The sequence below is a fragment of the Halyomorpha halys genome, unplaced genomic scaffold, assembly GCF_000696795.3.
Source record: "Halyomorpha halys isolate HHAL.00 unplaced genomic scaffold, Hhal_1.1 Scaffold394.1, whole genome shotgun sequence".
NCBI classification, from domain to species: Eukaryota; Metazoa; Arthropoda; class Insecta; order Hemiptera; family Pentatomidae; genus Halyomorpha; species Halyomorpha halys.
Genome location: NW_027107850.1, coordinates 1,074,162 through 1,093,806, shown reverse-complemented (window position 1 = coordinate 1,093,806; position 19,645 = coordinate 1,074,162). Strand labels below are relative to the sequence as shown.

Sequence of the window (19,645 nt, the reverse complement as noted above, 5' to 3'; positions counted from 1 at the left end):
AGGAAGCCATTTTGGACGCTAGGACAATAACATTAAGAACAAAGAAGAGACCAGGGATCACCAGGGAAGATTGTGAGCTTGGTTAGTTTTGCTATACATAAAAATAGATTCATGTATAAAGAGTTATTAAGTTGATTAATTGTAATTATTGTAAATGCCTGTTTCTGATTGCCTAGCAACAATACGCCCTGAGATTAAGAGTCTTTTATATTATTAAATTTGAATAAATTTTATTATCCATTTAGTAGTAAAGTTCTTAATTTGAACCCAAGTTATCTCTTATATTTGAAAAAAGTTATAAAACGAGAAATATTCTAAATTGTGATACTATGATACTCCCAGTTGCAGGTCTTGGCCTCTTCTAACCTCTTCCTCAAATTGTCACGGTCTTGTTCTGCCACCATCCAGTTCATGACTCCCAGGATATTTTCAGCATCTTCTGCCATACCATCTGACAATCTCAGTCTCCTTCTCCTCCTGATTCCATAAAATGGCTGTATTAGCAACATTTTCGGCATTTCTCCATTCACCATTCTAGTGATATGCCCTGCATATCTTAAACATCTCAGCTACATTGCTCTGACATCAGGTTCTCCAAATGCACTGTACAGCTCTAGGTTAATTTGTCTTTTTCATTCTTCTCCAAGTTTCTTACCTCTAAACATTCAGCAGAGAAGTTTTCTTTAGAAGATTAAGAAATATTTTTCAGTTGCCTTTGATGTAGTCCAACATTAGGATCCATAAAGAAGCAAGTCTAACATAGTTTTATAGAGGTGTAGCTGGGTCTTTCTGGAGAGTGTTTGCCTGTTCATCTGTTTTCTCAGACCAAAAAAGAATCAATTGCCTGTGGTTCCTTCTAATCTCAATATCAGAGTTATTATACTGAGTATACAACCCAGGTAAATGAACTCTAGTACCTTTTCAAAGTTATGGGGGCCAATAGTTACTCTCTCACTTGGTTTAGGAACCTTATCTATCACCATGTATTTGGTTTTGGACTCATTGACTTCTAGTCCAAGTTTTCTTACTGTGTCCTCCAATGCAAGGAAAGCCTCAAGAGACTGTCCCATATCAACAGCATAAGCTGTCAATTACTCTGATACTTTAAACGGATGAAATGTTATACTAAGATGCTATGTCCATTAATCTATCTAATAGATCTGTAAATTTCTGGAGTAACAAATGAAAAAAACCGTTAAAACTCAAATATGAAGAATTACCTTTGAGTTGGGAAGAGTTCTATAGACATTTGAAAAAATTACAGAAAAAGGAATAGGTTTAGTTTAGAAATTCAAATGATCTAAAAACTAAAAATAAAGTTTCACAGGAATTTAAAAAGGTTTCCACTAATTTAGCAATTATGTAAAAAAAAAAATTTAATTAAATTAGAATTAAAATTAAATATAACTTCAATACAAAAGCAATTCAAATTACAACTTGTAAAAAAAAAAATTGGTGGCTTTTAGGCAATATATTTAAAACTAGTTGATGTTTACTGAATTATTTTACATACTCGCTATCCATAGTCTCGCAGCTCTAAGTGTCTCAGATCCTTCATGATACCATGTCTCCTGATCCCTTTCCTGTTTCAATTTTTCTTCCTCCTCTTCTTGTTTCTTTTGAATAGCATCTTCACCAAGCCTTTAGAAAATATTATAAAAATCAACTATACATTAAGTTTAAATGATTATATGAAATATTACATAATAATTCTCTAAAATACAGACTACAATCCAGTCAAATTTCAAACATCAAAATTTTACATTTATGATGCCCTGCAGAGAAGAAACACCCAAATCCCCTCTAGTATGCATCATTTCAAAAACCAACATTATATTCCTAACACATCACTCATTAAGTTCCCGGTCTGGCATATATACGCAACATTGTCGACAGACCCATGTGATTTATGAGTAATACTAACCTTCAAACAGTTAAATTTTACTAGCATTCTGACCATTACTTTAGAGGTAACAGTCGTTCTAGTGACCCTAGAGACATTTTGTAATTTACAAGACAATAGATAGAAAGGAATTTTGTGTGTTAATTAAACACTGCTTTTTGATGGGGAAAAATACTGTTGAAGCCTAACAGTGGTTTGATAAGCCTAATGGGGACTCTACACCAGGAAAATAAACTATTATTGACAAGTATGATGAATTTAAACGTGGTTGTACAAGCACTAATGATGCTGAACGCTCTGGTCGCCCAAAATTTAACAGATCACAGTCATTTATTGGTTCCATTTCATCAAAGAATTTATTTAAATGCAATTATGACTAATAAAAAGTTTATTGATAGTCTTGGGGTGAAATTTAATAAAGATTCAGCAAAATTTGTCAATATTAAGAGTGAGCACAGTAATCTATGGCAATCTGATTAGCTGTAGTTCTGAAACATAATCCTACAAGGGTTTCTTAATATTAGAATATAATATAAAAAAATTATATGTAATAAATAACAATACAAAGATTCGATACTAATAAGATTGATAGTATTTGAGTTACTGTACAAAATTAATAAGTTTTTAATATATAAGTTAGCCTAATAGAACAAATACCTAGCAAGTAGATCTCGAAGCCTACTTCTCCGTTCTGCAGGACCTTCTCCAAACAAGCATATAGGTTCACCCAACTGTCTCAAATTTTGTCTAACTTCATTGTCGTCAGTTGATACATTTACATGCCTAGCCTTTTTTCTACGCTCAAATTCATCAAGAAGTGCCTGTTTATCTTTAGATATCTCATCTTCAATGTCCATATATTCTGGAAGAAAAAAAAATAATAAAAAAGGAAAAAATAAAATAAGGCCAATCAAGCACAACAAAACATTATCAATCCACTAAAGTAACAATTACCATCTGATATGTGCATATTCCCAACTTCTGGCTTAGGAACAACTTTTTCTGGTTCTTCTTCGACATTTTCTTCAGTAGTTTCAGGAGCTTGGGGAACTGCACTTGCAGCAGCAAGTTTTTCTTTCTCCAGTTCATCAAGACCACCATAGTGTATAGTTTTTTGTCTTTTTATGTACAAAAGATCTTCATCGTCAGACATTTTTGAATGAATAGTTTAAATATGTACCCCTTAAAAATATAAAGGAAAAATTCGTTAACTATTTCTAAATGAAACAGAGTATACTTCCCCCGGCAAACGAGTAAATAAATAACCAGGTTATGTTTACTGCAACAAGGAGGTAAGGCAAATACCATTAACCCTAGCATCATTATAACATAGAACTAGATGCTTAGGAAGGCTAATTGACGACATGGGAAGGTAGAGCCGCACAGTGGTTAAAGATGGAAAAAAACTATCACAATATAAGAATACTAATTCTGGTATCACTATTGATATTTAGATTAATTACCTAACATATTTTACAAAATAAATTGAAAATATTTCAATTTTTAAATCTGTAATGAGCTCTCCAAATCCAATCATGAAATAATGTTTAATTTCATAGGAATAATTGTTTGCATTATTAATATTATTACCACTCACTTTTTTTTCGCATTGACTTTGCAGTATAATCAAGAACTGCTATTATACGATACACTACGTGAAAAAATGTATATATTATTACTTATTTTTTAAGCAAATGAAAATATCTCGAAACTGTAAAAAAAAAAAAAAAAAGTATTTGGTTAATAGATCTCTTCCGAGTGCAGGTCTAAAATCTATTTAATAAAAATGACAGATTTCAGCTGCGACCAACTTCATTTTGCACAATGAAATAATCTTATTATTTATTTATTTTTGAAGAAGTCTAAATTAAGGAAGGATTAGTGACTTTTGAGTGAGTCTCAAGAAACATACTGCCTTCTATCTCGGTTTCTTTGAAACCATCTGAAGACAAAAAAAAGTGTTTCTTTCATCATGAATAATTTCATATAACATCTTCTTGATTTAGTGAAATATTTTTAAGTTGTGACTGAGAAGAGAGTAAATAAATGTTTGAAAATAGAAAAAAAAAATTTTTTATCCATCTGACCGGACATGAAAGAAATTAACCAATTTGTTATTAGAACATTTTAGCCAGTTTCTGACCGAAACTCATGGAATTCTTCATTCTAACAGAAAACAAAATTAATGATTAAAGTTTTTATCTATTATTTACTGTGAGTTAAAGGCCAGAATCTCCATCGTATTATTATTATATTTTTGGGACTATGCATATTCAAAATTTATCATTTTGGCCTTTATAAATAATTAGTTATTAAGAAAAATGGTTAAAAAAAACTGTTTTTAATTGTATTTATTTGGAATTAAAAACCAGAAATTTTATCATACAAGAGGATCTCAATTGAATGGAATGTCTGGTATTCAATCGTAAATTTACTATCAAGCCTATATCAATCCTAAAAATCACAACATGGCTGTTATTTATTTTATAAAAATGAAAAACAACTTAATTCGAGGTAAGTGGAATTTTGCGTTTTACATCCCAGAAGGAATGTACAAGCAAGCTCAGGGAAAGAAAAACTCAAATTACCTATTTGGTGTCTAGTGGTAGGTATAGTTCCTCATCGAAATCAAAATTGCAACGGGTTGCTTGCAAATTGCTACGGGAAGAGATTGTATGGGGCATGGAACATGCCTACAAGTTCGTAAATTCATTGTGGCATCTTGAAGAAACAGATTCACCGCTGGGATATACTTTTTTGTACATCAACACATTTACACCATTCTTTTTCAATACGTCTAAATAGTAAATTCTGCAGTGTGTTCGAGTTACTCTATTCCTGGGGATCACGAGGAACTGTTAACAAAATATATATATATATATATACATATAATTTTTAAAGAAAGACTGAGAGGCAATAATCTAAAAATATGGCAAACATTTTAACATAATGATAAAAACTTTTAAGGAATCTATGAAAAACTACAGCCGTACACTATGTAGTGAGTTGTTGTTGAACAAATGGAATATTAGGATCCACTTACCCCGGTTTATCTCATTTGAATATAGGAAATTATATCAACTTTTTGATATAAAATATGCCTTGTTATCTAATTATAAATCCAATGAAATCTTAAAATTGATGTAATACAATGAATAATTGGTGTAATACCAGAATCCATTTAAATGAAAAAAAAAAAGATCGTTGATTGAACGTGAGTAATTAATGAAGATGGTTCAGGTGCGGTCTGAATAACGCAACTGGTAGATAAACTATTTATTATGAGCCAGCGTTCTGTCCCACTTTGCAGGGGTTCATCAGGGCTAAAAAAGATACAAACAACTAAGAGAACTTACTTTGTTATTTCAGTTGTTTGTATCTTTTTTAGCCCTGCAAAGTGAAGCAAAACGTCGCTCATAATAAATAGTTTATCAATTATTTGAGTTATTTTGACCATCTTCATTTTATTAAAAAATGATTTAATACAACTTCACAAAAAATATTTAACCATGAGCTGAGTACTTGGGTGAATGTGCGTTATAGAAACAGAAGTTACAAGGATGAATTTAATAAAAAAAAAAAAAAAAAAAAATAAGGAAATATGATATGATAAAAACAAAGCATTTGATTTTGTTATTCATATTTCCAATAAACAAAACGATATCTGTAAAATCAAAATATGGAGGTAAAAATCACGCATCTTTACAACGATCGGGCTAATTGTTATTGTAAAATCGTACTAAAATCGATTTATTAAGTATTATTTACATTTAAGAATTATCGACACAGAATCTTGCAGCTCGAATAATCTGACAGCTTATAATATTGCTTCTTATCTGCTAATAGAATGATTTAATAAAGAGTTTTATCTCTATATTTAAGTTAAAACCGCATAACTGGAAATGTAATCTTTATAGTGTTATCATAACCTGTTAGCTTTACATTAATTTCCTTCTTGACAGGACTAACTTGTGATGCCCTTATCAATTAAAAGGTTTATTGTGTTATTCTTTAGCTAATTGATTGAATGAAGCTATTACTGTCTCATTTACATACTGTTTTCATTAATTAATATCAATTATTAGATTATTTTGATGTTTTAGTTTATTTTAGTATTCAATAATAGCTTAAATTAATGCTATGGTTCTCTGTAGTATCCAGTATTAACTTAATTTAATATTTTAGTTCACTCTAGTATATAATATTAATTCTTTTTACCATTGTCAGTTCAATTAAAGCAGTACTGAGGGCAAAATTTAGTATTGAATATACATGTTTGAGAACTTTATCTGGCAATGAGGCTCGTAATCTCAAGAGAGTACTTAAAACTACCATTAACGATAATCAAAAAGAGAAAACGTATTTGAAGTATGCAGCTGGTTTATCAGGACTTTGCCTCGGTTTTTTTTTGTACAAATATAAAGGTAAAATTATTTATTTGAAATTGATTATTTAATCCGCCTTGTTTTTTACAGATTGTCTTTTATTTGCATGGGATTTTTATTACTGCCCCATTTTCTTGAAATTCAATAACTCCTTGATTATTTAAAAACTATTCTTAGTGAATAGGTATAATCCGCCATTTTCATTAGAATAGGTTCCAAAAGAGGCTTAAATCTAATAAAGAATTTTATTTTATCCTAACATTTATGAGGATGCTATATTATGTAATATACATTTTTTTAACAATATAGTCTTCCACTATTATAAATATTATATTTTATTCTTGATCTCTTCAATGGGAATAAAAAATTCAAGGTTTAGCATCCAATCAATTTTATAATTACTTTTTTATTACTGTATTTTCCTGCTGTCATTACATGAGTCACCTTTTAAAAGTACTTTTTGATATCGCATTACTAGGAAAATATTGGTCCCACTTATCTATCGTATTTTTTTGAAACTTTCCTCAAGGATGAGAAAAGCCAAATATTCATAGCAATGTGATATAAATAATTATTTAAAAAAAAAGACACAAAAAATGGGAACAAGAACATTTAGTTTTTTTAAATAATTTCATTTTTATGAGGGAATGCTCAAAATATTTATAACCCACATTGTTTTAAAACTTATATTTTAGAATGTGGAACAAAAGAGGTTTTAATTATATAATACTTAATTCTCTAAATGTCACTGATGTTTTAGGAAATCTTGTTTATCTCGAATGCTAATATCTACTATAATTATATATATAATTATAAATCTATAATATTAATAATGTAAACAAAAATCAGTATAACACATTCCATTAAAAAAAAATATATATAGTCAACAATATAATTTTTTTTCCAAAAGAAACCGACTATTTTTTTTTTTTTTAAACAAAACTACTGCATTGAAGAGCCAATTATTAAAACTATAAGAATCCAGGTGATTTAAATTTTCTATCACCTGTTGGCAAAGTATGTCATCCTTAAATGTGAACAGAGCACCATCTTCAATCTTACAGGATTGTTTTCACTCTAAAGTATGTTCTTCCACTATTAACCTTTTAGAGACATTTTCTGATAACTAGAGAGATTTTCTAATTATTTATCTTTATTAGTTTCATTCTCTTTTCTTCTTTTTCTCTTCCCCTCCGTAGAGCTCTGAATTGATGAGGAAGCCTTTGAGTAGAAGCTTGAAGAGTTGGAGCCTCTCCATAATACCAATGAGATCAGAAAATGTCTCTAAAAGGTTAATAGTGGAAGAACATACTTTAGAGTGAAAACAATCCTGTTAGATAGAAGATGGTGCTCTGTTCACATTTAAGGATCACATACTTTGCCAACAGGTGATAGAAAATTCAAATCACCTGGATTCTTCAGTGGTTTGGACATGTCTGCTGCATGAACGAGGACATGAATCCTATAAAGGTATTAAAGGCTTGACCCACTGGAAGGAGACCACACGGACACCCCAGAATTACATACCAAGAGTATATACAAAGAATTGCAAGTAAAAGAGGCAAATCCCTCAATCAGAAGAAGTGGCTAAGCAGGGACCGAGAAGAGTGGTTACGTTGGATTGAGGTTCCTCGGCGCTAGCTAATGGCATAAGGGGAAAATAAAGAAGAAGAGTACTTTGCCAACAGGTGATAGAAAATTTAAATCACCTGAATGAATATGAAGTTGAGCCTCCAGATTTTGAGGAAGTTGTTGAGACAATCTCAAAACTAAAAAATAATAAACTCCTAACTTGTGATAGACTGCAGAACTCTTCATGTATCCATCAATTGGATCTGAGTTTTTGGATAGGAAAGAATTCAGCAGTAACATGGGAAGGCTGTCATCTTTATGACAAGAAATATTTTTTCTGACCTCCTTGAATGATCCAATCGTTGTGGAATTGCATTGCTCTCCTCTGCCTACAAGATTTCCTCAATCAACCTCTTCAATACATTAATATAATTCACAAAGAAGAGCATTAGATGGTTGATACCTTCACCACCAGCCCGATGGCTGGCTTTTGTTGAGGCAGATCAACTGTGGATTAAATCTTCATCTTGAGTACCATCCTTGAGAGAGGTCTTGAATATTAGCTACTCACGCAGCATCTTTTCATTGACTTTAGAATGCCATATGATGATATTAAAAGAGGAAAATTGTAAGAGGCTTTACAGGAGATGAATGTTTCCGCTATATTAATTTGCCTTGTTAAACTAATAATGAATGAGGGACTTAAATCTAATAATGAGGTGGTAGGTTTGAATATAATTTGAGTGTTTATGGGTGTTTCTATCTGATAAGGTATCAAGCAAGGAGATGGACTTCCCTGTCTTCTCTTTAATTTAACATTGTAGAAGGTAATATGGGAATCTAAACCCAAGCTCTTTGTATTTTGCTAATTAATGCAGGTGGTTAGTTTTACCGACGACTTGGACATAATTGCCTGATCAGCATTAGTGGAAGCCATGACCCATGACTTATCAGGGCACTGTCATTCATGAGACTCAGGAAACCTGGTTAAGTATAAATACCTTCATGTGCACTGAATGACTACCCTTTAGTATTTTTACTGTACTAAATACAGTTTAAGGAGTTTACTTCTTGTGATCTCGTGACATCATATGGCTGATCCGATTTAGAAGTGTCTTACTGCTACCAGCAGGTGCTATTTTGGTTTCTCATGACGTTTTTCTGGAGGTTTATTAGTTGCCAAACCAAACAGTTCTTTATTATGCTCCTCACCAATCTATACTAATTTTGCAGAACTAAACCATCTCTGAGCATGGCAAAAAGGACATTATAATCGTTGAGTGAAAAATTGAAACTCAGAGTCAGGCAAACATTATTTGCAATTAAACTAGCTAAAATCGTCAGATTTTATTTATTATTGTTTATTGTTTAATAAAGAAATTAGCATGGTCTGGACCTGTTTCATAATGTAAGCTAATAGTATTATTCCACAAATGCAAGTATAAAAACCAAAAGGTATCAGCACTAATACTTTTTGTTTCATGTTGGGAATGATCACTATAAGACAGTGAAGATGTAGCTAGTACAAACTGTAAAACTAATAAGAATATCATTGATTGAATGTGTGTAATATATTTGAGGAAGATGATTATTATAATAAAATAAGATGGTATTCTTATTTCCCTTCTTTTAGTGTGTACTATATTTTTATATTTCTCTTTTATTTGTTATTTTTTCCATTTTCATTAATTATTTAATTACTTTTTGCAATTCTTGTTTATTTATATTTTTAACTGTACATCTTATTTTTGTTTTCTTTAATTTATTTTGTTCATTTTTAGCTTAATTGATAGTTTACTTTTATTTCATATTATTCTGTTACTTAATTTTAGTTATATTTTTTTAGCTTTTCAATATGGGGCAAAATTTTGGCTTATAATAAATAGTTTACTATTTAAGTTATTTTGACTACTCCCGGATTACCTTCCTTTTATAAATATTTTTTTGTTTTCATGATTTGATTCACCCTGACTAACATAAAAAATAATCTATCATTTTTTGTTATGTTGTCTCATAACGATACTCACCTTAACTGACAAAACGTAATCCATAAGTTTTTATGTTGGCTCATGATGACTGTTCTCCAACCAAAAATTATCATAAATTTATAACAGTCTAGCTCCCATCACCCCTTATCAATAATTACTATTTATTTTTCTCTTATTTTTACTTTCTATATTTTAACAATTTTTGAAATCTCTTATCCTGCCTTAAGGTTAAAAATTAAAACACAATAGTTCTTTATTCCCATATTTTTTCTTGAAAGTTTCAGGATTACTATGTCCCTCTGAATCTGCTCCTAATTTGCTTCAGTATTGTTGGGAGAGTATTGTGAAGGTATTGTAACAAAATTTAACTATTTAACTAGTGTAGTTGATGACTTCAGCTAACTGAAGAGGGGGACACTAAATCCTCAAAATTTCCTAGGACTAAAATATATGATTTATTTTTTTTTTAATTTGTGTTTTATTTTTGACCTTAAGGCATAAGAGGTTTAAAATGTCTATTAGGTTTAAAATCTATGCTCAAAACTTACCTCTTATCAAAATTATATCATGAAGCAATATTAATTAATGAGCTATATGAAATTTTTGTTTGCTTAACATTTTATTTTTTCCATAGATCACAAGAGAAATGTTTATGCTGTTGAACTTGAAACAGCGGGGAGAGCAATCCCAACCTTACCAACTTACAGTATTAGTGAAGTCTCCAAACACAGTTCAAAAGAAGCTGGTATTTGGGTCATTTATAAAGATGGAGTTTATGATATTTCGGAATTTGTGGATAAACATCCAGGAGGTGATAAAATTATGATGGCTGCTGGTGGTTCAGTTGAACCTTTCTGGATGATCTATGGTGTCCACAAAAATCCTGATGTATTTTCAATGTTGGAAAAGTATAGGATTGGTATGATTAATTTTATATAAAGAAAAAGAAAAAGAACTAATGAATGAAAGCATTGAGGGTTCTTTTTATAATACAGTTTAAGGCTAAGAAATAAGTAATTTATAATAATAAGTGTCTATAGTTGACCGTAGATTGATAGGAGAACATGTTCAGGGGTAAAGTCAGCAAAGATACACAAATAAACAAAACTTATTTATTTCTTCCAATGCTTCAACCTGGATTTTAGGCCTTTATCAGGGCTGAAAAATGAAACGAGATAACAACCTTAATTCAGAGAAACATAAAAATAATAATAAGGACCGCAGTGTGGCTCAGGCATTAGGTGCAAGTCTATCGTTCTGAGGTCTGCAGGCCTTGGGGCATTGACTTTTTTAATTAATTAGCGGCCACATAAAATGAAAAACTTGATAAAAATAAAATATAATATTGTAGAGGTAATAATTATACAAAATAAATGATAAAAAAAAATTTTAAAAACAGTGTTAAATTTTATAAATATTATGCTTATTATATTAATATTATTTTTTTGAACACTGCCTGTTTAATTTTAATTGTTTTGTTATTTTGTGTAATTCTTTTCTCTACATTGTATTTTATCTTCTGTTAGTATCAACTGCTGTCTACCAAATTTATTGTTATGTATATTTCAAAGTGTGTTTATTATTTTTTCTTTTTCTTTTTATGTTTCCCTGAATTAAGGTTGTTATCTCGTTTCGTTTTTCATTCCTGATAAAGGCCTAAAATCCAGGTTGAAACATTGGCACAAATAAATAAGTTTTGTTTATTTGCGTATTTTTGCTGGCCGCACCCCCGAACATCTCCTCCTCATATTGTAATGTATAATAAGTATAATAATTAAAATTTATAAACTAGTTAGAATGGAGCTTTTTATTTGTATTTCACTAAGAAGGGCATGACTATACTACCAACAGCCTTTGCTTAGCCCTCATATGGGCTCAGATGCAATAGTAGCACTTTATGGAGAGTTTTTTCATTACGTGGTATATGAAAGTTCCCGGGCTCTCTCTAGACATTTGCAGTCCTTTACCATCTTTGATTGATTTGCTTACTTATTCTGAATTTCTGTTATTATTTGGCTATCCAGTGGTTAATCCACTCCTTCCTTAATAAAGCATTGGGCTCAGACAGTCTGGGAACAAGGAATCTGTTGTAGTTGAAGCCATTACTGAGTTTTTATATTGTAGGCCTACCAGGTGTAACATTATAATTTTTATTTCCATATTTCATATTATGAAAATCTGAGTACATAGACAGCAACTTGTTTGTTTATTTTTGTTTAATGGTGTAAAACATCACTGGTCATCAACGCCATTTATTTCTTATTTAATTTTACTTACATTTTTAAAATTTTTATTTTTTGTCTGTTCAATGTGATTTTTGTGCCAGTAAATCTTTTGATTTAAAAACTGAATCTAATTTTATTGTTTTGTTATCGTCTCTAAGCATTTTTGAAATATCCGGGTTTAATCCTAAGCTATTGAGGTATGTCAGAAATATGGGCATTCCTGGAAGATATGGCTAATAGTCAAATTATTTTTATAATATTGATATTTCGGAGATGAGATAAGAGAGAAGCGAGTGAGTCTCGTGTGGCATATTCTGACCTTTGATCTCCTTTCTATGGCATTTGCAGCTGGAGGCACCTTAGGCTTTGTTCCACAAAGATTGCCACCTATCTTTGATTTCTTTTTCCAGGGGTTTGCTCATTTCTGATGGAGTTAAAATCGTTTTATCCCGTCCTGGGAGAGCAAGTGCTTCTCTTTCAGCTCAATCGGCCAGTTCATTCCCTGCGTTTCCTACAAGACTTGGAACCCATATAAATATAACTGCCATACCTTGATTTTGTAGTGTATAGGTAGAAACGGATGCAGGAAATTTTCAGATGCTCTGCGTACATGTAATCTAAAACTTTTAACGAGTCTGTAATTATTGTTATATTGTTGTTGGTCAAAGACAAACAGAAGTGAAGAGCTGCTGCTATTGCATTGAGTTTGGCTTTGAACATGTTGCATAGTTTGTGGAGTTTAATTTTGTACATTGAATTATCTTTTTCAAAGAATGATACTTATGATTGATCTGATTTTGATCCTTCTGTTTAAATAATAATAATGTAATAATAGTAATAATAATTTAATTAATAATAATGTGAGTTTATAGGTGGCAACTCCTATTCTTCTAGTTATTGAAAATATTCATGTTTCTTTATCCATTCCTTGCAGTGATCTTTAACAGTTGGGTTAGCGGATATTTTCTTAGAGCTTTTTGCCATAAGTTCAGATATACCACAAGAGTTGTGTGGTATATTCTTTGTGCCGTGTTCTACACTCTCTATGTCCTTAACTTGGCCCCTTGGTGTAATGCAAATGCTACACTCATACTATGCCTTGGGGATGACTCTGGTTCCCCAAGCATGACAAAGAGTAGAGTACTCTAACTTTTTTTATTCACAAAAAGTCCTAATAACCTCTATTCATTGATTTCCTTCCCCAGTTTTTCTGTTCCAATTTTATGCTCAACTCCATCTTTCATAGGATGCTGTCAGATTTTGATTATGGTGAGTAATGGTTGATAACGCCTTATGTTAATATCATTATTGTTGAACAAACTGTAGAACTGTAGCTAAGTAATGAGAGTAAACAACTAATGTAATTATTGTTTCTCTTCATTGTAATCAAATTAAATTAAATCTTAGCTAATACAACTAAGCGAGTATCAACAATAATGTGAAAAGAGGTTCTTTAATTTTTTGTTACAATAATATTACAGGATAAAAGTACTTTTGTTTCCAATAAATATATATTTTTTAATTTATATTTATATTTTCTAGGGAATCTTGATAGTATGGAAGTTGAAGGAAAGGTGGAAAATGTATTGGATCCTTATAGTAATGATCCCATTCGACACCCAGCATTGCGACCTTGTTCCTCCAAGCCTTACAATGCTGAACCACCTCCTGATCTACTTGTCGACAGCTTCATAACCCCACAGTACATAGTAGATATTTTTTTGTAGTTTTAAATATATATTTTAAATTGGGGGATACCCTGTGTCTGCCTAACAGTGGACCAACCTCCATTTTACAAAGTAAACATTTCATATAATTGTTATACTCGTCCCTCAAATAGTATAACTGTAACTTACATTTATTCTATAGTTCAGATTGTATTATTTTTTTCAGTATAGTTTAAAATAAAATATTACACTGTGATCACTAAAAACCTTTTTATCTATTTAGAACTAAAGAAAAAAATAATATAATGATTGGAATTTTTAGGGAAATCTTTTATGTGCGTAATCATCTTCCTGTACCAGAAGTTGACTTGGAAAGTTATGAACTTGAGATTAGTGGTGTGGGTATAAAAGATAAAACATTTAGCATGGAAAATTTGAAAAATTTGCCGAAACATTCCATTACTGCTTCAATACAGTGTGCGGGAAATAGAAGAAGTGAAATGTCTAAGGTAATATTTTATTACCTACCTCATATCATTGTATCTTCGTTTTGTGTGATATCTTTGAGTTCTTTTTCTTTTCATTTCTACCTGCATTAATATTGAAATTTTTGATAAATCAGGTAATTTTTTTTTTTTGTTTTGGTCATCTTAGAAAAATATATTTTCAATTTTTAGATGTGAGTGAAGGAGAAATTCACAAAATTGTTAACATACATTTCTTACACATTAATGCTCTAGAGGTTTTTTTAAAAACAATAATTTCTTTTTACCATTCTCCTGTTATGACTATTATGTTAATTTTCTTTTGTGTTTGATTAATATCAATAAATATTAAACTAAAAAATCAACCTCTGGGTCTAAACGAACTGCCATTTGAACCAAGTTGTTTAATCATTATTTTAACATTATTTATGTTATAAAAAATTAAATATCCTACTATTATTGCTGAGTTAATTATCTGTTGATAATACTGACATTTATTTTTGTTGTATTTAGAAGCAATTTCAGTAGCATTTTCTTCTTTTTAAATAATAATTTCTGTTGAGTATAACAGTAAATTTAAAAATGTGATTTTTAAAGATAAAAGCAGTGAAAGGATTAGAGTGGGGTCCTGCCGTTATTGGTAATGCTGTATGGTCAGGTGTTAGGCTCTGTGATTTATTAGCTGCTCTTGGAGTTACTGGAAACGTTGAAGGAAAACATGTTCAGGTACCCATTTTCTGTCATAAACCTTTCATATAATTAATGCTTTACACGATTTAATAATATCAATTTTAAATTTTCTTCTAGTTTGAAGGTTTGGATTATGACCCCAGTGGCTCTTACTATGGCTCGTCAATCCCTCTTTATAAAGCACTTGATAAAAGAGGTGATGTACTCCTGGCCTATGAAATGAATGGACAGCCATTGTCAAGAGATCATGGTTTCCCATTGAGGGTTGTTGTTCCTGGAGTCGTTGGAGCAAGAAATGTTAAATGGTTAAGTCAGTGGTAGTTCTATAATTTCTTTTGGCATTTTAATTAAACTGTAGTCAGTATAATACTTGTTTATATCATGGGAATCAATATTAATATTATATTATAGTATATAATTTAATAGTATATAATTATTATATGTAATATGTATATAATATAATATACTGAATGAATGATCTATTATTTACTTATATTATATAGGCGTTCAATCACTGCAGTCTAAGATTAATTAAAATCTGCAGTGATTGATTTTTATAAATAAAAAGTTCTAGATTTTATGGAGTGGTCTGTATTTAGTGGATTTAAAAGTAAATGAACCTTAGTGAATAGTGATATAAGCCTCTATTCTTGTATACTTCTGACAATTAATGATGTATGTTTAACTTAAGGTGGTTACAATTTGTATTAGTTATGCTAGTATTCAATTTTGATTATTGATTACATGGAATAGTGGAAAGGATTACAATTTGTTGGCTTGTGAGATATTGAGATGTTCTGTGGAGCTTGAAGATCAGCTCTTGTGTTGTGTTCAGTCCTCTCACCCTGATTCCGTTCCCTGCCTGGCTCTGTTGAATAAATTATTCACTCATCCTGAGGGATAGTTGACTACCAGCAAAGGTAGACTGAATTCACTCATCTAGGGGTTTGTTCTCACTCGTATGGTACCTTTCCTCTTGTTCAGTGGGTACTTCTTACTGTTTCTTTTGTCTCCCACTAGATGGCAGCATTTTGAGCTGCCATTCAATATGTTTGAGGGGGCTTACTTAAACTATAGTAATATAATTTATATTATATAATACAACCAATGAATGATCATTTACTTATTACAGCATGTGCCATCTATATAAATTATCTAAAAAAAAAGAGAGAATAAATCAAATGTTCAACATTCCTTTAAGGCAGGTGTCTCTCCCTCCTCGCAGAGCACCTCTAATCCAGTCTGCCATAAATTATTTTGATTATATTATAATATTTATAGTGAGTAAATCATACAAAATAACAAACAAATGTTTTTATTTAATAGTCAATTAAAGAATATTATAACAGTTATATATACTGATACTGAACATTTTGGTTGTAATTAATGATATAATGATGGTATGATATGGCTCTTAGGCTAAAAGGTTGGACACGCTGCTTTGGGTCATTGATTTTCAAATGTTTGTGCAGATATTGTGGAAACCTCACTAATATGAGTTCAAACCCAAATAAAAAAACTACAAAAATAAAATTAATTTAAATTCTAACAACATTAATAAATTGTTCCATGATAAATAAATACCGAAATCCACTTCTTTCTAACCTTTATTCCTCTTTAATTACCAATAATCCTCCTTGATGTCTGAAAAGAAAATGTCCTTGATACCTTCTACTCTAGAAATGTTATAAAAGTTTAAGAAATGAGTAAATTATCCACAAGACTGTATCATGCCATTGTAATATGACTCATATTACATTTACTAGCTATATATTTCATTTAATAAAGTTATAAATTTCAATAAATAAATTTACAATTGTTTTTCTAACTTAAAATCAGTGATAAGGATAGCCTTGATAACTCAAAACATGATTAGTAGATATTTTTCAGTCTTATAAATTTTATTATAATTTCTTACTTTATTTTTCATTTGTATTTAAAGCACCATAATTATGCTTGGTTAAGTTTTATGTTGTTTGGCTGTCTTAAAGACTATTTAGGAAAGTTAAAGATTTGTATTATTTATTGTTGATGTTCTATTCCGTACTTTGTTGGACAGGTAAAATAATTATTTCTGAAGAAGAGAGTACATCACATTGGCAGCAAAATGATTATAAAGGTTTCTGCCCTAGCGTCGATTGGGACACCGTAGACTTCTCTAAAGCACCAGCTATTCAAGAACTTCCTGTTATATCAGCTATTTGTAACCCACTGCCAGGGCAGAACGTCTATCTCAATGATGATGGCAAGCTTTCTGTCAAAGGTCAGCTTTACTTCAATTTAATTTATACTCTGTTATTGGTATAGTCCATTAGCAACTATTTGTAATAAATTTTATTTTTGATTACACATTATATCAATGGGCAATTAAGCGTTCATTAACTCAGATTGGTCTTATCCTCGTTGAAATGGTCTAACGGCATAATTGCAGATTTTTTAAAAAATCTTCTTCTAAATTATCTTTAATTTTTAATGAGGTGTTAATAGTTGACTGTAGATTGATATGAGAAGATGGTCGGCCCCGATGAAGGCCTGAAATTGAGGTCAAAATGTCAGCACAAGTAAATAAGTTTTGTTTATTTGTGTATCTTTGCTCACCGCATCCTCGACCATCTTCTCCTCATATCTTTAATTTTGTTTATTTGAAATAAGTAACTATCTCAGATTTTTACTATTTGAGTTTTTTTTTACTGCACCCAGACCATATTCCATTCATCTATACACACGGTCAATCAATAATCTTCCAGTACAATATTTACTGTGTGATGCAGTTACAGGATAAAAACAAAAAAACCTTTTTTATATTATATAGTGTATTTATTAAGTTAGTGATTCCTTAGTACAGTGAATTATGTTTTTGCTAATTATAGGCTATGCATGGTCCGGAGGTGGCCGAAAAGTTGTTAGAGTGGATGTGACTGTTGATGAAGGAAAAACATGGACTGTGGCCGAATTCAGCGACCAAGGTGAAGCAGAGCACTCAAGGCATTGGTCTTGGACCCTTTGGCAGGCTGAAATTTCTGCGCCTCCTGGATCTGATTCTGTAAGAATTCTTTGTAACTATTTGTAATGTATTTGTTGTATCAGACATTTTTTCACTTTCATTTTTTTTTTTTATTATGATAAGGTTTGTTTGAGAAAATGCCTTTTTGGGGCAAGAGTCTAATAGATTTTTTAAAATATGCATCTTAGGACTCTGAGCTTAATAATAATATTATTGTAAAATATGTTCTGAAATATTTTTTCCTCCTTTTTTTGGTGAAGTACTATGTATGAAAAGTCAAAGGGCTTGAAGGAGAACACCTAAGGCTAATTTCATTAAAATCGTTGTTGCTGGTTTGTCATGATTTTTTTTATATAGAAAAATGTGTTTTCTATCGATCACTCACAGAGTGCCAAGTTTGGTGACCAGCTGTTGAAGGCTGAAACCTTACAACCAAAAATGTTAGAAAATCATTCCTCTCATTCAAGAGATAACATTGCACAGATATCCTAACCAATTTGTTTTTTAATTTAAGGGACTTTTAAATTTAAGTTTTTTGTGTAAAAAGTGTTTTTTGATTTGAGGGACTTCACGTACATATCTATTGTAAAATGTTGACAATACTTTTCATATCACAAAGTCCGATCTGAGCATTGCTTACTGTGTTTATGGGTAGTATTGGCTGGATATAATTATTTAGTTTATCTCAGTAGCTTTGAACCTTTGACCCAATTGCAATAATTTCATTGCTTAGTAGAGGTAGGAAAGTAATTATAATTTTTACATTTCTGACCACTTGTAAATGTATTTTAAATAGGTCAAATTTTTCAATGGATCTATGTGAAACACATCTGCCTGAGTCTAAAAATTGAGTTTTCAGCTACTGGTCTGCCTGTTTATTTGTGCCACAATTATCTCATGAACGGAAGGACCATGTATTTTGTTTTTTTGGGTTCTAACTTCTGAGTGCAATAGCTAAAAAGCCTTTTTTCTCTGGATGTAGTAACAAAAGCGGCTCTGAAAATTTTGGTGTAATTTAAAGTATTTTCCTTAGAGCCCTTCAATTTTTTATTCATTGCCATAGAATTTCAGATTTATAATTCTGAGAAAAATCAGGATTAATGTATTTTGTGTAGGTTGTGATGGAAACTTATCCACTTTTTATATTTCTTATTTTATTAGATGTATATATTTATAAATCTCTTAAAACATTACAGATAATCATTCGATAGATAATTTAATTGTCTAGTAACCTAAACTAAAAAAAAAAATTAATTGGACCAATTAATTCCTAAAGGTAATTATTATATTGAAGTTTGCAGCCAAAGGGAAAAAGGAATGTTATTTGAGTGGACACACTAGATATGTTAGCATTATAGCTTTAGTTTAAACACTTAAAAATTCTAAAAAAAAAATCAATTTTCAGGTTGAAATATGGGCTAAAGCAGTGGATTCTTCCTATAACACTCAACCGGAGAGTTTTTCCAACATTTGGAATTTAAGAGGAGTTTTAGGAAATGCTTATCATCGTGTTAAAGTTAATATTAAAAAAAGGAAATAAAATTTGTGACATATTTTATTGTAATGTAATTTAATTGGTGAATTGGGTTGTAGAAAGATGTATATAGACATGAAATTACATTATGTATTATTACAAGTTTTGAAAAAAATATTCTCTATTTTAATAAATTTAAATCATTATATTTGGTATTATTAGGTTGATAATAAAAATAACTGAATTGCTGAA

The 19,645-nt window shown here is 30.6% G+C and overlaps 2 protein-coding genes across 3 annotated transcripts; one reads left to right on the top strand and one right to left on the bottom strand.

Moving 5' to 3' along the window:
* Nucleotides 1-1,503: 1,503 nt before the first annotated feature.
* Nucleotides 1,504-3,201, bottom strand: LOC136795493 (U4/U6 small nuclear ribonucleoprotein Prp4-like). Its single transcript, XM_067046215.1, has 3 exons — nucleotides 2,858-3,201; nucleotides 2,561-2,765; nucleotides 1,504-1,641 (listed from the first exon to the last, which is right to left on the bottom strand). The coding sequence occupies exons 1-3, from the start codon at nucleotides 3,054-3,056 to the stop codon at nucleotides 1,506-1,508; spliced, it is 540 nt and encodes a 179-aa protein (XP_066902316.1). The 5' UTR covers nucleotides 3,057-3,201; the 3' UTR covers nucleotides 1,504-1,505.
* A 2,474-nt stretch (nucleotides 3,202-5,675) lies between these two features.
* Nucleotides 5,676-19,645, top strand: shop (shopper). Of its 2 annotated transcripts, XM_014422916.3 has the most exons (10): nucleotides 5,676-5,897; nucleotides 6,131-6,327; nucleotides 10,483-10,767; nucleotides 13,616-13,775; nucleotides 14,063-14,249; nucleotides 14,823-14,951; nucleotides 15,033-15,225; nucleotides 16,975-17,178; nucleotides 17,786-17,958; nucleotides 19,325-19,645. In XM_014422916.3, exons 1-10 carry the CDS (start codon nucleotides 5,878-5,880, stop codon nucleotides 19,457-19,459), a joined length of 1,683 nt encoding a protein of 560 aa, XP_014278402.1. In that variant the 5' UTR covers nucleotides 5,676-5,877; the 3' UTR covers nucleotides 19,460-19,645. The 2 variants fall into 2 exon arrangements, with proteins under 2 accessions (XP_014278402.1, XP_066902313.1); XM_067046212.1 differs by lacking the exons at nucleotides 5,676-5,897; nucleotides 6,131-6,327 and adding an exon at nucleotides 7,628-8,488.

Coding starts and splice junctions, on each gene's coding strand:
- LOC136795493 (XM_067046215.1), bottom strand. CDS start 3,056: ATGTCTGACGATGAAGATCTTTTGTACATAAAAAGACAAAAAACTATA. Junction 2,766..2,857: donor GAATATGCACATATCAGATG/GTAATTGTTACT, acceptor TTTTTCTTCCAG/AATATATGGACATTGAAGAT. Junction 1,642..2,560: donor CTTCGAGATCTACTTGCTAG/GTATTTGTTCTA, acceptor TATTTTCTAAAG/GCTTGGTGAAGATGCTATTC.
- shop (XM_014422916.3), top strand. CDS start 5,878: ATGCCCTTATCAATTAAAAG. Junction 14,952..15,032: donor TTGAAGGAAAACATGTTCAG/GTACCCATTTTC, acceptor ATTTTCTTCTAG/TTTGAAGGTTTGGATTATGA. Junction 17,179..17,785: donor TGGCAAGCTTTCTGTCAAAG/GTCAGCTTTACT, acceptor TGCTAATTATAG/GCTATGCATGGTCCGGAGGT.